The 17,971-nt window shown below is 41.4% G+C and overlaps 1 protein-coding gene across 2 annotated transcripts; it reads right to left on the bottom strand.

The window, feature by feature from the left end:
- Positions 1-113: 113 nt before the first annotated feature.
- Positions 114-17,942, bottom strand: plcd1b (phospholipase C, delta 1b). 2 transcript variants are annotated; one of them, XM_053651700.1, is made up of 15 exons: positions 17,607-17,942; positions 9,441-9,599; positions 7,869-8,097; positions 7,562-7,691; positions 7,212-7,440; positions 6,239-6,440; positions 5,583-5,727; positions 4,780-4,932; positions 3,141-3,296; positions 2,835-2,994; positions 2,626-2,745; positions 2,354-2,532; positions 1,981-2,113; positions 760-909; positions 114-606 (listed from the first exon to the last, which is right to left on the bottom strand). In XM_053651700.1, exons 1-15 carry the CDS (start codon positions 17,635-17,637, stop codon positions 515-517), a joined length of 2,268 nt encoding a protein of 755 aa, XP_053507675.1. In that variant the 5' UTR covers positions 17,638-17,942; the 3' UTR covers positions 114-514. The 2 variants fall into 2 exon arrangements, with proteins under 2 accessions (XP_053507675.1, XP_053507674.1); XM_053651699.1 differs by lacking the exon at positions 17,607-17,942 and adding an exon at positions 10,646-10,950.
- Positions 17,943-17,971: the final 29 nt, after the last annotated feature.

The following is a 17,971-nucleotide window of genomic DNA, read 5'->3' as shown; positions in this document are numbered from 1 at the left end:
ACTTCCTGCATGCCATCCTCGTGTTGGCACAGGGTCTGTTTACTGCTCGCCCGTCCAACCTGGCACCGTATGAAAGAACAAGGAACGTCTTACAGCACACAGATTTTCAGAAGTGGCAGCTTGTAGTCTGGACTACAGCTGGTTATTTTATTCGGTTTTCAATTCATACACACAAAAAAGACACATGGTTTAAAATCTTAAATAGTGGAATGTATTAGAAGCCAAGTAGCACTCTTTAAAAACATCTAACAAAAAGAGATCTATAAGAAAATATTCATCTAGTTTGTTAATTGGTCAGGATATTTATACTACAGCTACATGTTCAGTTGCTTAGTGTTGACATGGTGGACGTTAGGAGAAGGTTTAAAACGTTCTACAGTGTCGTACTGGTTAAATGATCAAAACAGCGGTCCCTGCTCTTAATTCTGTTCCGGTTCCGCTTTTTCCGCCTCGGCCAGATTCGGGTTTTTCGACCCGGACGGGAAGCGTCGGAATAAGAACGGGTCTTTAAGACTTATTCTGCTTCCACAGCCATGAGGTGAACAAAAAGTTGAGCTGAAGGGAGGAGGTCTCCGTTCTGGTCATACAGTGGTACATGGCGATATCCTGCAGAGGAAAACAAGTTCAGGATGTGTTTTGTTTATATTATTTATATATATAGGGAAGTTCTTAATTATTTTGATGAGGAGTGAAGTGAGTGCATCTCGTACAGTCCTCAACTCATAAGGTTGTTCTGAATGGTGTGGTGTGATCACTGACCGGTCTGTAGGCTGGCGAAGGGGACTGTGCACTGGCCGATGAAGTCGTTGCTGGACACGGTATCGTAATCCTCAGCCACGAAGCGCACCAGGGCGAGTTCGGGCACGTACAGGTCAAACTGGAAATTCTCGTTCCACATGGGGTTGAAACCTTTGATGATAAGAAGAAAGAGAGAGAGAGTGTGTGTGTTACTCTAAAGCTTTATCCTCCTCCGTAATTACTTTCTCCACACAGGAAAAACATCCTGGTTTGTGCCAGGATGCCCTCGAGCTAAGGATTTCACATGTCTTCATTTCATAAATTACAGTGTCGATCAAGCACAGGGAGATTAATCTGGAGGGAAACGTGTATTAACTCTGGAACGGAGGTCATCAGAGTTAAAAGTCGATGTTCGTTCCTTAAGGAACCGGATTAGTAAACGGAAGCAGGCCTAAGAAGAAAGTAGGTTACAAGCAAAGTTTTCGCTGACACTGCGAACGCTAGTTATATTGCTGAGCAAGAAAACGCATCAAAACAAAAGACTGAAGGCTTTAGGTTTGAATTCGCTTGAGCGTAATTTCCCCACAAACTTGCTGTAGAGGAGAAAATTTACAGGACTCGACGATCTCCAGAGACAAACCGCCGTACGTCAACGTTAACTTGAAAGATGATAAAAATTCTCCCTCAAGCACCATTTGATCTCAAGCAGATTTTAATCGCTTCGACGAGTGGAAGGCCACGACTACGGAGTTTGAATTTTACAATCAAACCTTCAGGAAAAATGGCTTCAGAAAAAGAGGATCGAGTCTTACGATCCGGTATGAATATATCCGCTGCTGTATAAATCTCGCCCAGTGAAAGTTACCCAGATGTTATGAATTCATAACTAGGAGAGGTTGAACGTTTAATTGAATCATTTTGAATTTGAGACCCCACACCCTTACTTGTGAAATTCAGGTTCAGATTTGGTCTGATGCAAATTCTGAACAACGTTCCAATTCCAAATTTTTGCATTTATATTAAAATTTACTGAGATTGACCTGCACAGAGGCCACACCTGCTTCACTAAATAAAAAAAAATAAATGGTAAAATACTCAACTTTGGTGTGTAAATCGGGGATTGGGTTTGAAGAGGAATTAAATAAACTTTTTTATATAGAACATCCCGATCCGGTTTCTCCTCAGAGCGCAAACTTTTACGTGTTTACGTCGGGAGTAAACCGGCAGGAATCGCGACTGTACCGTTGTTCTGAACGTGCTTCGTCTCTCTTTTGGCCGTGTCCGCAGGCACGCCGTGGATCTCCACTCGCACCAGGGGATCTACGACGGATAGAGACTTCTCGCTCACTTTGGGTAACTGCTGCGCCGAGATCACCTGATCCACCGGAACAAGAGGAGTGCAAATTTCTCAAAACATGGTCGAGGAACAGAAAATCATTACATCACAGCGCTGATCATAACCGCATGAACAGAAAATCAAAGCTAGTGTGGTGTTTCTGGTTTAAAAAAAAAAAAAAAAAAAGGCAAACGTCCTCAAAAGCCACGCGTGAATCCTTTATTCTTAAATCAAAATGATTCTTATTTTGTAGGTATACGATGGAATTAGAGTGCTGACCATCACGTGGAACTCGATGTGTTTGAGCCACGGTCCTCTGACGAGCGTGATTGGGTCGAACTCGGACTCTTTATCTCGGAGGTAGGCCGGCTTCAGGACGTAGCCGCTCTGTCCGTTTTGGCTGAACAGGCCCTGGTTGAGATCCATCTCTGCGCACCGGGTCTGGACGTTGAGGGCCACTGGAGGAGACACGGAAGACGATGCACAACATTAAATGCGACCGTAATGGGATAAAGATGTACTCCTCCTTTATCAGTACACCGCAGTCTTACCGATTTGGCAGCCGGCGTTCCACAGAGGCACGGGGTCGAAGTTGGAGGAATTTGTCCTTACCGCCCCCGAGGGGTAAACTCTACTCAGCTTGTCCACATTATAACGGATGTACTCAGTTACTGCAAAAATAAATACAGTCAGATACAGCTACAGATGATTCAGCAAGATGTGTGTATTTAAACGACATAAGCTTTAACGTCAGACACACCTGACTTCTCGGCAAGATTCAGTGCGTCCCATTCTTTAAAAGAGGCCATCTCGTAAAACGACTGCTGAGTCCGCGCGCGCTCGAATCCTTGAAACTTGATGCTTTTGCAGTAGATGACGAGGTCTGAGAGCTCTTTAGCTAGCTTCAGTGTCTTTGACTTCTAAGGCCAGAGAAATAATAAATAAATAAATAAATAAATAAATAAATAAATAAATAAAGTCAACAACTCAAGCAAAAAAAGTGAACAAAGGATGTTTGTATACATGCAATAGACCCGATACGGTGAAGACGGTGGTTTCAGCGAACCTTATCGTTTTCAGGATGATCCTCCTCTTCATCATCACGGGAGTCTTCCTCTTCCGTCACAGACCCTTCTTCATCTTCTGTAGCCCTCTGGTCTGAGAAGTAATCCTCCAGCTTGTTCAGGCATTTGCCTTTGATCAGAAACCGACCCTTCAGCTCCTGAGGAGCAGCAAAAAGCTAACATGAGGCTCTTTATCAAACGCGTTCAGGAAGAGTTGTATGGGAAACGTGCCACAATCTAAGCCTGATAATAAAGAAACACACACGTGGATCCGGTGAGGTTTTCTATAAGGAGATGCTTAGTTAGCATTTAAGGAAGGAGTCTCCAGTGTCAGCACTTAGGAACAAGAAAAGTTAAAGTCTAGACAGAGGAATGCATTTTTCCATTAATAAGCTGAATGACCGTCTTATTAACTTAAGAGATCATTTCGTTATTTTCTCTTTAATTAGTACACCCTGTTTACTGAGTCAACATTAGTGGGAATCCAAACATATTTCTTTTTTAATTATAATTACAGGGTGCAGTTTGGCGTTACACCAATGACAACACGGAGCACGTGGTTTTGCAGATTGCTAGGGGGTGAAATATTACCAGGGCATTTATGCGAGGATCAGCAGCGAAGAAGCAGAGCCACACCTTGACCGAGGTGAACGCGGCCAAACAAAAGGGGTAGGCTACGATTACCCGTTCCTCCTGCGATCGAAACGACCGCTCGGTCATTCTCGCTCCGCGCCTCATGGAGGAAAGCCGTGAAGGGGTTCCAGCTTTCAGACGGTACCGTGCTTGTGGACGGAGCATTCCTCACATACTGCAGCGATATGTGGAATGAAAACACTCTTCCGTTCCAACAGAACGTAAATCCTCGCTTCGCACGCCAGAACCGTACACAATACTCCTTTCTGCCGCCAGCTTCCATCGACGAGGTTACTGTTCTTTTCTTACAATGGAAATATAGTCCCTTTTTTTAAATTTTTTTTTTTTATAAAACTCAAGAAAACAACGCAATTCGCTTAAAGGGGTTTTTTTTGTTGTTGTTTGTTTTTTTTAAAGAGAGCATGCTAATCAAGCAGCCACCAACCAAATTGATATCATTTGCATACCGAGTTTTCGTCAGTGTCCTCAGTCAGAAGAAACTAGAAACTATACTTACAGCCTACTACGCGTTTTAAAAACGACCACGACGGCCGTCCTTCGGGATAGATCAAATTCCATTTAAAGCAAATCTGCCACACAGATCCCTCACACACACACGTAATGTCCCCACATTAACAGAAAAATTCAGAATTGTTACTCAAAATAATTTCTCAAATCACAACTCTCTCTCTCTCTATATATAAAAATAAATAAATAAAGTAACAAAAGTTCAAATGAATGTATTTCTAAGAAGACCACATGTGAAATGTTTTTACCGTTTTCATCTTTGACCTGTATGCGTCACTTTACGTCCATTAGCTTAGTTGGTGATGTACAGACAAACAATTATGTTTTTAAATATAGATTTAGTTCTGGTACGGCAAAAAGCCAGCTCATAGAGGGGTCTATAAACAGACGTGTGAAAAGCACACTGGGGAAAAACTGGCGTGTGTGAGAGAGAGAGCGAGAAAGGGTGAAATTCCTCATGCTCTGCACAGATACCCGTACCTCTGGAGAGGGCAACGCTGTGGGCATGTGTTCTCCCAGGGGTTTGGTGATCAGTGCACTACCCAGGATGGAGATCATGTGCTCAGCCATCAGCTTCTGCTGGTCTACGCTGCAGTGGTTCTCCAGGGACAGGATCACTGGGTACTCTGACGTCTGCGGAGGAACGTGAGAGGACAGTTTGACACTTGTTTCTAAAATGTTTGCTATGCCACGTCGTGCACGTCGCACACCTACAACCACCACACACGGTCGTGAGTGTTATTTCCGTCATTCAAGCCACAGGATGCTGTCAGACGAGCAGAGCAGCACAGATTCAACCACGAGTAACCCGGGACGCCGGTCACCATGACAACAGATGCTCTGGAGACAATATAAACATTGAGTATACAGAATGGAACGAAACCACGCAGGGGCTGAGTGAATACAAATGAAAGCAAATATGCACTGCACTCGATGCGTGCACACTGATGTAACTATTTTAACAGCAGCAACAACAAACAGGCCATGCTGTAAAGCAAAAAGAGGTTGCATCGGAGTTTAAAAAAAAAAAAAAACACAAACACCCGCCATCTTGTAGCCAACGACGACAAACATGGAGAACAAAGTGCTGGTGAAAGTTCTGTCTGTCATCTGCATTACTGAGACTAATAAATCTAGAGAGCAAGCTAGGCTAGTTAGTTCACTGCTCCTTTTTTTCCCCTGCCGTGTAAAAGCCTTAAATAGCATCAAACAGTTATATATAAAAACGCACACCACATCTTATTCGACTTCCTGGAACGTCTTTTGATAATTCGTGCCGTTACCTTAAAGGCGTACTCCTTAATGGCTTGGATGGTGTCCTTAAAGAGGATCTTGGAGGTCAACGTGTAGCCGTGGTAGATAACCGGCTCCCCGTCTGAGCCGTCCCAGATGTCCAGCTCCACGCAGCGGCAGCCCTTCATTAGCGCTCTGGCAGGAGGTTATAACAAGCTTATAACAGTCGTGTATAATATGCATCGGTATAGGTCACTAGAGGGGTCCACCCCTCTTTTCTTTTTTTTTTTTTTGGTAACTTAGGTTATGTAAAAGGTCAAAAATATTACATATTACATTTCTGACTCAAGATAAAACCCCTCTGTTTATTTACGTATTTATTTATTTTTTATAAAATCAGTGGGTATTTTGTTGCTGGACATTCACCAGTTGAAGCGTGAAGAAAAGAAAAGAAAAAAAAAAGAAGTGATTTTTAGATTGTTTGGCCAGTTGGTGTGTATTTGCATAAAATTTTGTTTATCTTGCTCATACACAAGATGTGGTGAAGATAACCTGAGTGTTTTAAAAACATTATACAGCTGGAACACTAGATTGCCAGGGAACAATAGAACAACATGGCTGGTTTAAAAAACAAACAAACAAACAAACAAACAAACAAACAAAGACAGAATTATAGCCTCGGTGTGTAAAACTGAGCCGCACGTACCGGACGTAGCCCTCGGTGCTGCTCGGGCCTTTAAGCTGGTCTTTCAGAAGGTACGTGTTGTGAGAGGAGGAGATAAAATAGTGGCTTAACGGCTGGGTCATGTCCTGGTACACGCTCTTACGGGCCGGGCTCACGATCAGCGCGTCGGGCTGGTTCAGGAACATCAGAAAGCCGTCTTTCGTCATCAGCTGCTTTGCTTTGGCTGTTGAGGTGGAGGCGAAACAAGCAAATGTATGCAAAAAGGTGCAGAAGTGCATGACTGGCAAAAGCAAATGTTTGTTAGAGAGGATTTCTAAAAAGGTGCCATTTGATGAACGAAGGCGATTCGGGATTTGTTGCAGTTTCTGAATTGTTTGCCTTGCCTTTTTTTTTTTTGGTCCCACACAAATAAAAACCTGCAAAAGTAATATTTATTATATATTTATTTATTAGTAACTTCACGGTTCTACTGTTGCGGTCGTCTTTTTTATGATTTTTTTTTTTAAGCATGTTAACTTTTGCTGAAACAATAACAAGAGCAGAAAGAGCACACTGCCGGACACGCCCACTGCCGTGCAGAGATTTGCTTGCAGAGCGTCATGCAAAACGTTGACCTTGTGCGTGGACTCTATCCTGTACTGCTGCAGTCACTTTTTATTTAAAAAAAAAAAAAATGCTTAGAAGTGCAGTGGTGTACTTCCTGAATTTTCATCTAAAAAAAAAAAACCCTGAAATGTCAAACCTCAAGTAAATCCCAGTGCTGAATAAGAGACAATACAGCAGTCCTGTACACATGACTAGATCACGTGTAAATAGTGTAATGCATAAGATAAAATCAGTGTAAAAATCGATTTGTTTTATAATTTGTCACGATAGAAAAGATCCGTTAAGGACGAGCGCATTAACATAACCGTGAGATTCAATCCACACCTTCTGACCGATCAGATTCGAGGACTCGACACTGCTGTGGAATAACGTGCGATACGATATTTACCCGTTTCATCTACTTCGTATTTCTCGATGAGCTGAGCGGCGTGAGTCAGATCCACCTTCTCTCTCTGCTCCTTGACCAGGAAGTCCAGCAGGTCGGCAGCGCTCATGAGTCCTTCGGTTTTCGCGTACGTTTCGTAGATCACACCGATCTCTTCCCGGTCGGTCAGGATCTCATAGAAGAGCTTAATTTCTTTTCCCTCCAGTAAGCCAGTTTTGGACTGATCACATTTCTGCACGTGTGAGAAAGACGCCAGTATATTCAAGAACACACAATCAACAAGGTGTATATAATGTGCTGGGTAACTTCATTTATATTTTTATATATATATATATAAATAATTTTTTAATCACCTCAAATAGTAACTTGAGGTACTCGTTGTCTACTTCGACGTTGATGTCGTGCAGGAAGCGCTTCACCTCTTCTGGACTCATCTTCGTGTCGCAGTTTATATCCGCCTTACGCAGACAGTTGAAGATCCAGCTGATGCAACGATGTAAGGCTAAACACCGCTGCACAAATCACCATTTAAAGCTGGATAAGCTTCATGTTCAATAACAGCGCATATTCCTAAAGAACTTCCAGTAAAAAGCCCCCCCTCCCCCCCTTTAGTTAAACTGTATGAAACGCGACATAATGAATAAGAAATGCGAAGGATACTGTTCGGTCCTCTGTTGTTGGCTGAGCTTGCTCATGTTGGAGATGATCTTCTCCAGGCCCGACACCCAGTGCTTGGCCTCCTCCACGGTGTTGGCGATCAGGTCCAGGTTTTTGTGGTGGCCCTTGAACAGGATGGAGAATGCCCGCGATTCTAACGACTCCTCCGTGTACTTTCTGAGACCCTCTGTTTGCCGGCCGGTGCGCACACACACTACATCCTCAATGGAAACTGAGGGGAGGGAAGGGGGGGGGGGGGGGGAGAAAGAACATTTTTTTTTATTATTTTTAAAAATGGTCCAGTTAGGGCTGGGGAATATGATATGAATATAGTAAGGAATAACCATGCTTGTATAGGAAAATGATCAACGACAGGGAGGTGTGATTGAGCGGTCACTGTTACCACAACGTAGCGGATTAACTTCCTGTAACCAGAATCATCCCGAATTGTTAGATTCCTTTTGTACAATGTCAATTTGCCAACAAAGTTTTTAAAAATATCATGTGGTGTCCAGTTTTACAGCGTAAACAGCACTGCATGTACAGTAGTCTGTGAGTTGAAGCGTGATCAGATCTATAAAAAAAAAACAAAAAAACAACACCACCACACAAACGCAGCATGGTCCCTGCAGGAAGCAATCGGTCAGCCTGTCTTAATGGTTTATCACAGATGTCGGGGCAATAAAACGGCATCGCTATGGCAACCATCACATGCTTTTCTTGCTTCACAACCGGCTTCGGAATAAGAGACGCATGCTTACAAAAAGAAAATATCCGTCATATAAAAACACACGACAAGTCCATAAATACACAATGAGTCATTATTATAGCCTTAAGCCCTAAAAATCAAAGCTTATCATTTAGTTATTCATTTAAAATACTTAAGTAATGATCATGAATTAATCAGTACATCCAGTGTAACTAATAGGAAATGTTTGTTTTTTTTTTAATGAGAGTAAGGTGTTATGCTAAGAGTTTAAACGATTAAGCATTACTCGGATAAACCTTGGCCTCGGTGATGTATGATTTATCAGACTTGGTGAGCAGGATGCTGATAAAACTGTCGCTAATAAAATGGTAAAAAAAACAAAACAATAAAAGACCTGTTGTGGTATATTGTATAGCATGAAGGCAGAAGTAAGGGGGCGTGTCCTCTGTGTCTTCAAGTCACTATGAGTAAGGGCCATGTCCTCAGTGGGGTCAGTCCTACTGAAAGGGGCGTGTCCTCTGTAGGGTCAGTCTCAGTTGATCACAGTCTCAGTGTGTACCAGTCTTCAAAACTATTTTAAAAATCAAGACTAAACTCCACTATACTGTTACAGTCTTTTGCTTCTTTACGACGACTGGTCTTGTAAGTACCATTGATGAATTTGTTGGGTAAAAATATATCACTCTCACACGTCTGTGCGATGCTTATCGTCATATAAATCAAGCATTCTAGGAGTTCATCTAGCTCTTCCACTCTCTCTTACAGGCTTCATTTGCCTCCAGCTGGACTTTATATAAACACTGCAAAGTTGTTATTTCAACATTGGCCATTGTGCTGTGCGACACACGTGTGTGGGATGGACTCACAGGTGTGCTTTGGCCGCAGGGTTTTTTTGGACTCGTGCCACACGGTCTTGCAGTCCTCCTGCAGCTTGTAGAATCGCGCCTTCCTCCACGAGCCCGAGCGAACCTTCACGAGCTCTGCGCCGTTCAGAAGAAAATTCAAATCCGGATCTCCGTCCATGCCTGCGAAAGAGAGGAGGGGACGCGTGAGGTACGGCTGCACAGGACAGCACACGGACCAAGATAAAAAACAAAACAAAACAAAAAAAAAAACAAAAAAAAACAAACAAACAAACAAAAAAAAACCACATGCTGATCTTGCACGGGTTCGTCAGATATGCAGTTCAAGTCATGGGGAAAGCAAGAGATATATATACACATATATACACACACACATATTACAGCGCATCGTATCATTTGCTAAAGAATCAAATCAATACATCAGAATTTTTTTTTTTTTTTTTTTTTTTTTTTTGATGCACCTGCGATTATTCAGACTAACTTCCACTGCCTGGATCATGCAAACGCCGTGACTTACCCATGCACACAAATTTGTTTGCAGGTTCTGAAGGTCAGGATAATACTCACGGCAGTAAAACATTTCGAGACTAGTTGTAGGAGACATTTGCATATTGCAGGCATTTTAATACATCAGTCCAAAAATCACTGCAATCGTGATAACAATTACACGATACGATATATCGTGCAGTCCTAGTGGTGTTTTTTCTTCTCCTTCTTCTTTTCCTTTATTAAAAAAAAAAAAACAAAACCCTAACAAAAAGAAGACCAGGAAGTGAAACTTGGCATTATGAAATAACCACCACAAAAATATGCTCTTATTCTTCAAGCCTACTAGATTTCATTCCCAAGAACACAAACAAACAGGAGCACAAAATGTACATGTAGTGACTTGTACTGAATGCTCTTTCACGCACAGATGCTGCGTTTGTGTGGGATTTAATCCCATCTTTAATATTCTGCTTTACACTAAGCGAGGAAAAGGGTTTTCAGAGGGTTCAACTCCGGGAGAAATGGATACATTTCCGTGCAACATTTCACATACTCCAGCAGCTCTCCAGAACAATAAATGAATAAACGAACACAATACAAAGTAACAACATGACAACCCTAAACAGCAAGGTGCAGCGGAAACTAAATAAAGAAACACCCGCTGCGTAGAAGACCCAGCATCCCAGGTCGGAAGAGGAATGAAGGAACACAGGTCCTACCCAGGAGGCTCAGGTTAACGCTGGTGGCTCTCTCACTCTGCTGTTGATGAAGTAATTCCTGCGACTTGCTCCTTTTCGGCTGCTTCCGTACGCACTGCATGGCGGCCCTTTTCCCTGACAGGATCCCCACTCGAATAAGACACAGCCAGTGGAAGTGCTGAGCTCATATCTCACCCTGGGCGTGGACCATGCAAAGTTCGCGTCTAGAATTACAAAAGCAACGCAACCTGGAAGGAGCGAGTCGGTTAAAAGCCTCGATCACAAACAACCACCTGCTGCACATCTAGTGCACTTGGTAGGATGTTCGAGGGGTTGTTTTGCACCCTTTCCAGGGCGCTTATGAAGGGAGGAGAGAGAGAGAGAGAGAGAGAGAGACAGACATTCCGGATCAAGAAAGAAAGAGAAAGAGTAGCGCGCGCCACGTTTCAGGAAGATACAATAGACGCATAACACCAATTCTACATTGCAGCCTGCACTAACATACTAGTTTTACATATTACTTAGTGTTCTTGTTCATTTCTAGGAGCGCCCTGTAATACATTAATGACATGCACGGTTTATAATTAGCCACACGCGCCTAGTGTACACACTCTTGCACTTCGTTCGTGTGTTACGATTTGAAAGTGACCCGATATGATAACCTGGTGAGAAAATATCGCGGTTAGACCTGGGTATCGTATACAACGATGCTTTTTCTTTTTCCTCTCTCAATACAAATAATAATAATAATAATAATAATAATAATAATAATAATAAATCCTTGTTTGTCCTCCTCGTGCTCCTGAGTGCGGGTAAATTTACACCTTAACTCACTTAACCCTTAATTTGATCGACTTCAGGTCATCTAATGTGCACGGATTACTGCACTTTTCTATCTAGAATATTTGCTCTTTTTTTTTTTTTTATGACTTTTACAGCATTTTGCAAAAACACCCTTATCCAGAGCGATGTATGGAAGAGCTTTGGAGTCGCATCGTCATGCTAGTTTACTCGGTCAGGGACTAAGAGTAGCATCGAGAAACTTTTTCGTGAAAACTAGTCGATTTAGATCAGGGGTGTCCGATCTTATCCGGAAAGGCCATTTGTGGGTGCAGGTTTTCATTCCAACCAAGCAGAAGCCACACCTGAGTCTACTGAAAGCCAAGATCAGCTGATTAAACAGGTGGATTCAGGTGTGGCTCCTGCGTGGTTGGAATGAAAACCCGCACCCACACCGGCCCTTTCCGGATAAGATTGGGCACCACCGTTTTAAGATTGTTGATATTAAAGGGGCTTTCACACTGGCAGTTTAGTCCGAAACAGAACAAAGAAACAGGTTTGCATGAAAATTTGGTAACCCGGTACCGAACCCGGGACTACAAGGTAAAGAAGTGGCCCCAGTTCGGTTGAATGACTGAATCTTTATTGATCACGTATACATTACAGCATGGTGAAATTCTTTTCTTCGCATACCCCAGCATGGTAGGAAGTTGGGGTCAGAGCACAGGGTCAGCAAAGAGGGTTAAGGGCCTTGCTCAAGGGCCCAACAGTGGCAGCGCTGGGGCTTGAACCCCTGACCTTCTGATCAGTAACCCAGAGCCTTAACTGCAAAGCCACCACTGCGTTTTAGCCGATTATATGGTTAGCTTCCACAACACGAGTGTACCATGAGCGGCAGGGGAACGTTATGGAACACAAAGGAGGGCCACTGCTGTTTATAACAGCACCAAAATAATAATAATAATAATAATAATAATAATAATAAATAAAAATATGGTGAGTCATGTGTTCTCCACGCGTGTTTGTGAGGACGAGATGAACGCAAATGCACCAGGGTTCAGTAGAACGTAGGGAGTCTGAAACCAGATCAACGCCACGGGGGTGTCGGGAACACTTGCACCGGATTCGAACCGCAGCAAATGTTGCCCAGTATGAAAACAAGCTAAAGAATATGAAAAATAAAGAAAGCGAGTCAACACAAACCCAAATATTAGAGACCAAAAAAAAAAAAAAACTACTCGTTCAATCATGTCAAAAGAAATGGTGCCATATAAACAGAGGACAGGCCGGTTGTAGACTGCAAACAAACGCCTCGGCTGAAGGAAGATTTAGCGCACACATTATTATTATTAATAATAATATATATTAAATACTTTTTTTGGCAGGAAAGTGAGTGAAAATAACTTCCACTTCTGTTTTTCAGCTTTTACACTCCTTGTTCCTTCCGTGCTCCCAGCTGCCTCTACACTTCACCCTTTCCGTTTTGTGGGCGTCACTACATGCAAATGAGCCGTCAGGAACGTGCTTTGCACCCGATCGACGAAAAATCAGCATTTCTGAAGCGTTTGTAAATCGATTCGGCGTACGCAAAAACAACTTACACACGACCTTACTAAAAGATTTCTAAATGAGGCCCACTGTAAGTATTTATTACACTGTTGTTATGCAGCGAACAAGAGAACGGCTGCGAGAGCCAAAAATAGTACGTTGCTAGGTTTTATTCTGGTCAGCAATGCAGTGTTTGTTCTTTTGTGTTTTTGATCGTCGTCGTGTATGATAACGTTACGGACGTGCTATTGACAACAGAGGTCACGTGCTTATAGCAGTCGCGAATTAAAACACAGAAAAAGTGTTTTCAGCGCAGTCGTGTTCCTGCACAGAGATCCTGAGGCCGCTGTAACGTGGGTTAGCGCGGGACATTTTTGGGGAGTCGCAGCTGGAGACAAAAGGGATGAGAACCACTGCAGGAAGGAACTCGATCAGCTAAAAAAAAAACAAGACAAATCTATTTGAATCTGTATATTCAAATCCGTAGCCTATGTTAAGTCGATTGAGATACCGTCTGATCACATACGCATGTATCGAACCGTAAAACTGGACACCATATAATGAGCCTTTATTAGTCTCACAACCCCGTTTGTAAATCAACGGGCCAGTGTGTTATGCACAGCAATAAAGCATCATTTTATACATACAAAATAACCTATATGGCAAATATACATGTTAAAAAGGTTCATAAATCTAACTGCACAGTAGGTGAGATGAAAAACGTGGAATTTAAAACCAAACACCGCAGTAGAATTAGCTAGTATTATTAGTGGTAACAGCTGTAACATGCTCTAGTAATACCCAAAATATTAATCTTTCCAAGTGATGAAGAACTACCAATTTTAGTACTGATACGAGAACATTAAGCGCAATAGCGTCATCTATTGGTCATACTGGGTAAAATCACACAAAGGAAGCCACCCTGTTGTGATTATTTATCCACTGAGAAAGAGATTCATAATATAGTTACACTTTACTATATTCATACAGTTGCAGCTCTCACACTTCTTCCTGCCATTCATTCGTTATTCAAAATGGCAACGTCACACATAAAATATTAAATACAGTGTTTCATATTTTGTACTATATTAGATTCGAACCCACGCTGTATATGCACAGTAGTCTAATATACATCATAAATTGTGTATCGTTTCATTTAATATATAGCCGAATACATCTTGTATATTTTATATCATTCTGTACATTGTCATTTATCTCGTCTTGTACATCGTCTCACATTTTTAAATGAGACAATATAGTACATCTTTATTGTCTCATTTTACACATCATGTATATAGGTTTGTAGATCGTATTGTAATATATCGTCTTGTATTTGATATATCGTCTTGTATATCGTCTCATTTTATAGTACATCTTGTATACCGTTTCATATTTTATACATTATCTTGTATATTGTTAATATGGTCTTGTACATTATATATCGTCTCATTTTGTATATAGTCTGGTACACTGTCCGTCATCTTGTGTATTGCACATTGTCTAAACTTTCTATACATGATTTTTTATCTTGTAAATTGTCTGTAAACAAGGCTGTGCACTTATATACATACATACATACATACACACACGGTATTGTGCTGTGTCCTGCGTTATAATGTGTATCTTATGGATATTGTACATCCCATCTGTTTGTGCTGTATATTGTTAGTTTGTATTGTAGACACTGCAGTAGGACATCAGATGAAACTCATCAGCTGTACACAGACCACGCACAAAGCTGAGATACAGGTGTGACCTTCACCTTTCTAACAGTTTACAGATCATTCTTTTAAAAAAAAATAAATGAATAAACGAACTTTAATACGTTATTTCTTCTCGTTTTCTAACACCAGTATTTCCATAATAAGTTATAAATTAAATTCTTCCCGTCACCCATTAACACACTACCAGACTCGTTCCATAACAAAGAAAATGGAATTAATATTTAAACATAATGTGTACCCAAGCTCGGAAATGGTGGAGTGTAACCAGGAGAATACTGTATGAAGGGAAATAAAAGTCAGAGGCTTTACTTTAAAAACAAAAAACCCCAGATGCAGACGGTCCACCCACTGAAGAGGGAACGGATGTTTACTTCACTGCGATTCTTTTATCGGTCCAGCATGCAATTAGGATACCACACATTCCTGATGGTTATTAAGCAACGTGTGGTTTGAGGTCTAGGTTTTGCAGAGACGAGGGAGATTATATGCACTTAAGCATTGGTGAGGAAACGTAAAAACACATCATTTCTTATTTTTTGCGTTATTGAAATTGAACATTTGTAATTAGGTAAACGTACATTTCCAGGAAACAAAACGTACCTTTTATTCCATTAATTTTTTTATTTAGACCTTCAAAAACTGCACCTTTTGCAACCCCCCCCCAATCATCACTAAATGGTTTTAGGGACATGAATGAGTTTTTACTGCTCAACAGGCCAGATTATCCACTCACACTTACTAACACAACCCAAGAAGTTGAAGTTAAGGTCACGTCAAGGAAAGACACGGTGTTGCATAAGCAATTAGGACACCAGACATTCCTTAGGTCTAACGCATTCATTGACAGACAGACATAATCCATCTAAACGCGCATATTGCTGTTACATGTTGCTACTTCGTGCAGCAAGACGCGTGTCATAACTTCACACACTTCAGTAGGATTTGTCTCTTTGTATTGCGACGACACGCTCAACAAATCCATCGGCGTGGAGTCAATCCGACCGCGTCATAGTCCAACATGCAGTTAGCACACCGTACATTCCAGACTGTAATTTAGGAATTAATCTGGCTTGAGCAATGAACATGGCTGTTCAGTGGGTTCCTCAAAAATGAGCAAGGTGTGTTCTTGGAGATCTGATCGTAAAATAAAATAATAAAATAAAATCAGTACAATGACTGTGCACCAGCCTAGCGGCAAGGAGAATTAACCCAAGGTGTGTCCAAGTCCAAATATGGATATGTGGGCATGTCTATTCTATAGATGCTCTATAGGTCCTTTTCATATGAGTGGGCGTGTCTTGAGGGCCACAGCTCGGAATGTGAGCATGTCACATAGAGTCCATATTTGTTTTTAGCAAAATATTTGTGGAGGTTAAGGGAATTTTTTTATTTGATCGACTATTAGTTTTTTTTTGTTTGTTTTTTTTAAAGATGGTGTGTATGTGGTGGTGTATGTTATCAGTCGGTAATGAACAGTGCTGCCTGTTCCACCTCCGAGTACCATTAGCGCCATATAATAATAATAATAATAATAATAATAATAATAATAATAATAATAATAATAAGCATTGAGTCTTGGCCATTTAAGCTTCTTCCTGAACACAGGACCTTATCACTGCCCTTGCTGTGCACACAGTGCCAAGTAAAACATTTAACAAGTTCTTTAAGAGACCTTTAAGAAAGACCACAAGGTCAAATTAGCAATAGCCCGAGGTGAGCAGTGGCAATGTGGCTCTCGCAAACATTTAATTTGTACAATAAAACCAGTTCAACATCATACTGGTTAATTCAGCCCTGCCGTATATTTATCTTCCCTGTAACACATGACTGATTCTATTAACCGCTGACATACACGTGTTTATGAACAAACACTCTTTCAAAACTGCTTATTATTACACACCGAGTGCTTGTTCCTATCCAGGACAAGAGCTTAACGTTACCAGGTGCGGTCTCTGTGCTCCGTAATCTACAGTAGTAATCATCTGTGGCACAAACGTGGCGTCATCCAGGTGTGATGTACGTGTGAGGCCATGTTCTGGCGAGATGGAGGACCAGAAACTTGTGGAAAGGGTTGCAGAGATGTCCTGACAACGCCACAGCCAACCGTGGCCAGGCCAAGTGAGCACAACTGCCGTGCTCTCAGGGTGGGATGGGTGGCACACACTCTCTCCCTATCAGTCAATCAATCAATCAAAGCAACACTAGGCAATCGTGGGTGTGTCTGATGTCACAATAAGCAGCCAATCAGATCGCTGAATTGAGAATCTTCTTCATGGGGTCCCACCCACATTCATGACCAATCCACAAATCTAAAATCAGTGCAGTACAAAACGGAGGATAAAAGGAGGTTTTTGTGTACTCGTTGAGATTTTATGTACAAAGACATGAATAAAGCTATAAAACGACGGCACAATCCAAGCCTTCGGTTCGCCCTGCGTCCTAAACGACACCGAACAGTCGTTAGATCAGCAAATAAAAGTGCTTACAATTAATCTGCTTCGTTAAACATGTTAGAACTATTCCTCTGGTGTTTCGAAGTCTTTACATAAATTATTCACTTTATCTACTACGAGTCTACTCACTTCAAGTCTGTAAGGAAAAAGCCCATACGCTGTAGCAGCTCATATTTAATAAATTACAAACAAGCAGCCAAATAAGAAATGTATTAAATAAACGGCTTCAACTTATAAATGAAATAAAACTTATGTATGAAACACACACCCTTTTTTCTCTGAGTGTGGAAGCTGCACCTGTCTTAATGAAGTGAATACAAAGAAGTTTGTAGCATAAATTCTTAATAACAATAACAATAATAATAATAATAATAATAATAATAATAATAATAATAATAATAATGATGCTGATGCTTGGACAGAAAACCGGTTTAACTCCTAATTTTTTCTTTTAATTGAACTTTAAAAAAAGTTTACCTTGTCGTGTTGCTGTGCCGTTGGATCCCATGCTGTCAGAAATACTTGTGGAAGAAAAAGGAAACAAGAACAAACGAACAAACAAACAAAAACAAACAAAAACAAACAAACACGAGGCTGATGAACGCGTCACCAGTTACGTCAGAGCAGCTAGCGTGCTCATTTTCTCTCCTCAGGAAACGCAGCAGAATTGATTGTTTTGATAAGATTTAAAAGAAACAGGAGGACAAAGTTACTTGACTTTGAGCTCCGAGAAGTTCACAAGTTCTACAAAGCTCGCCCCTGTACACAGAGGTGTGTTTAAACGTAAATATGATGAAAACTCGCGCCGCCCTCCGGTGTCACCGGTTTGTATTTGCAAGGGT

This window comes from Ictalurus furcatus, chromosome 20 (assembly GCF_023375685.1).
Source record: "Ictalurus furcatus strain D&B chromosome 20, Billie_1.0, whole genome shotgun sequence".
Taxonomy (NCBI): Eukaryota; Metazoa; Chordata; class Actinopteri; order Siluriformes; family Ictaluridae; genus Ictalurus; species Ictalurus furcatus.
This window is presented reverse-complemented; position numbering and strand designations above follow the sequence as displayed.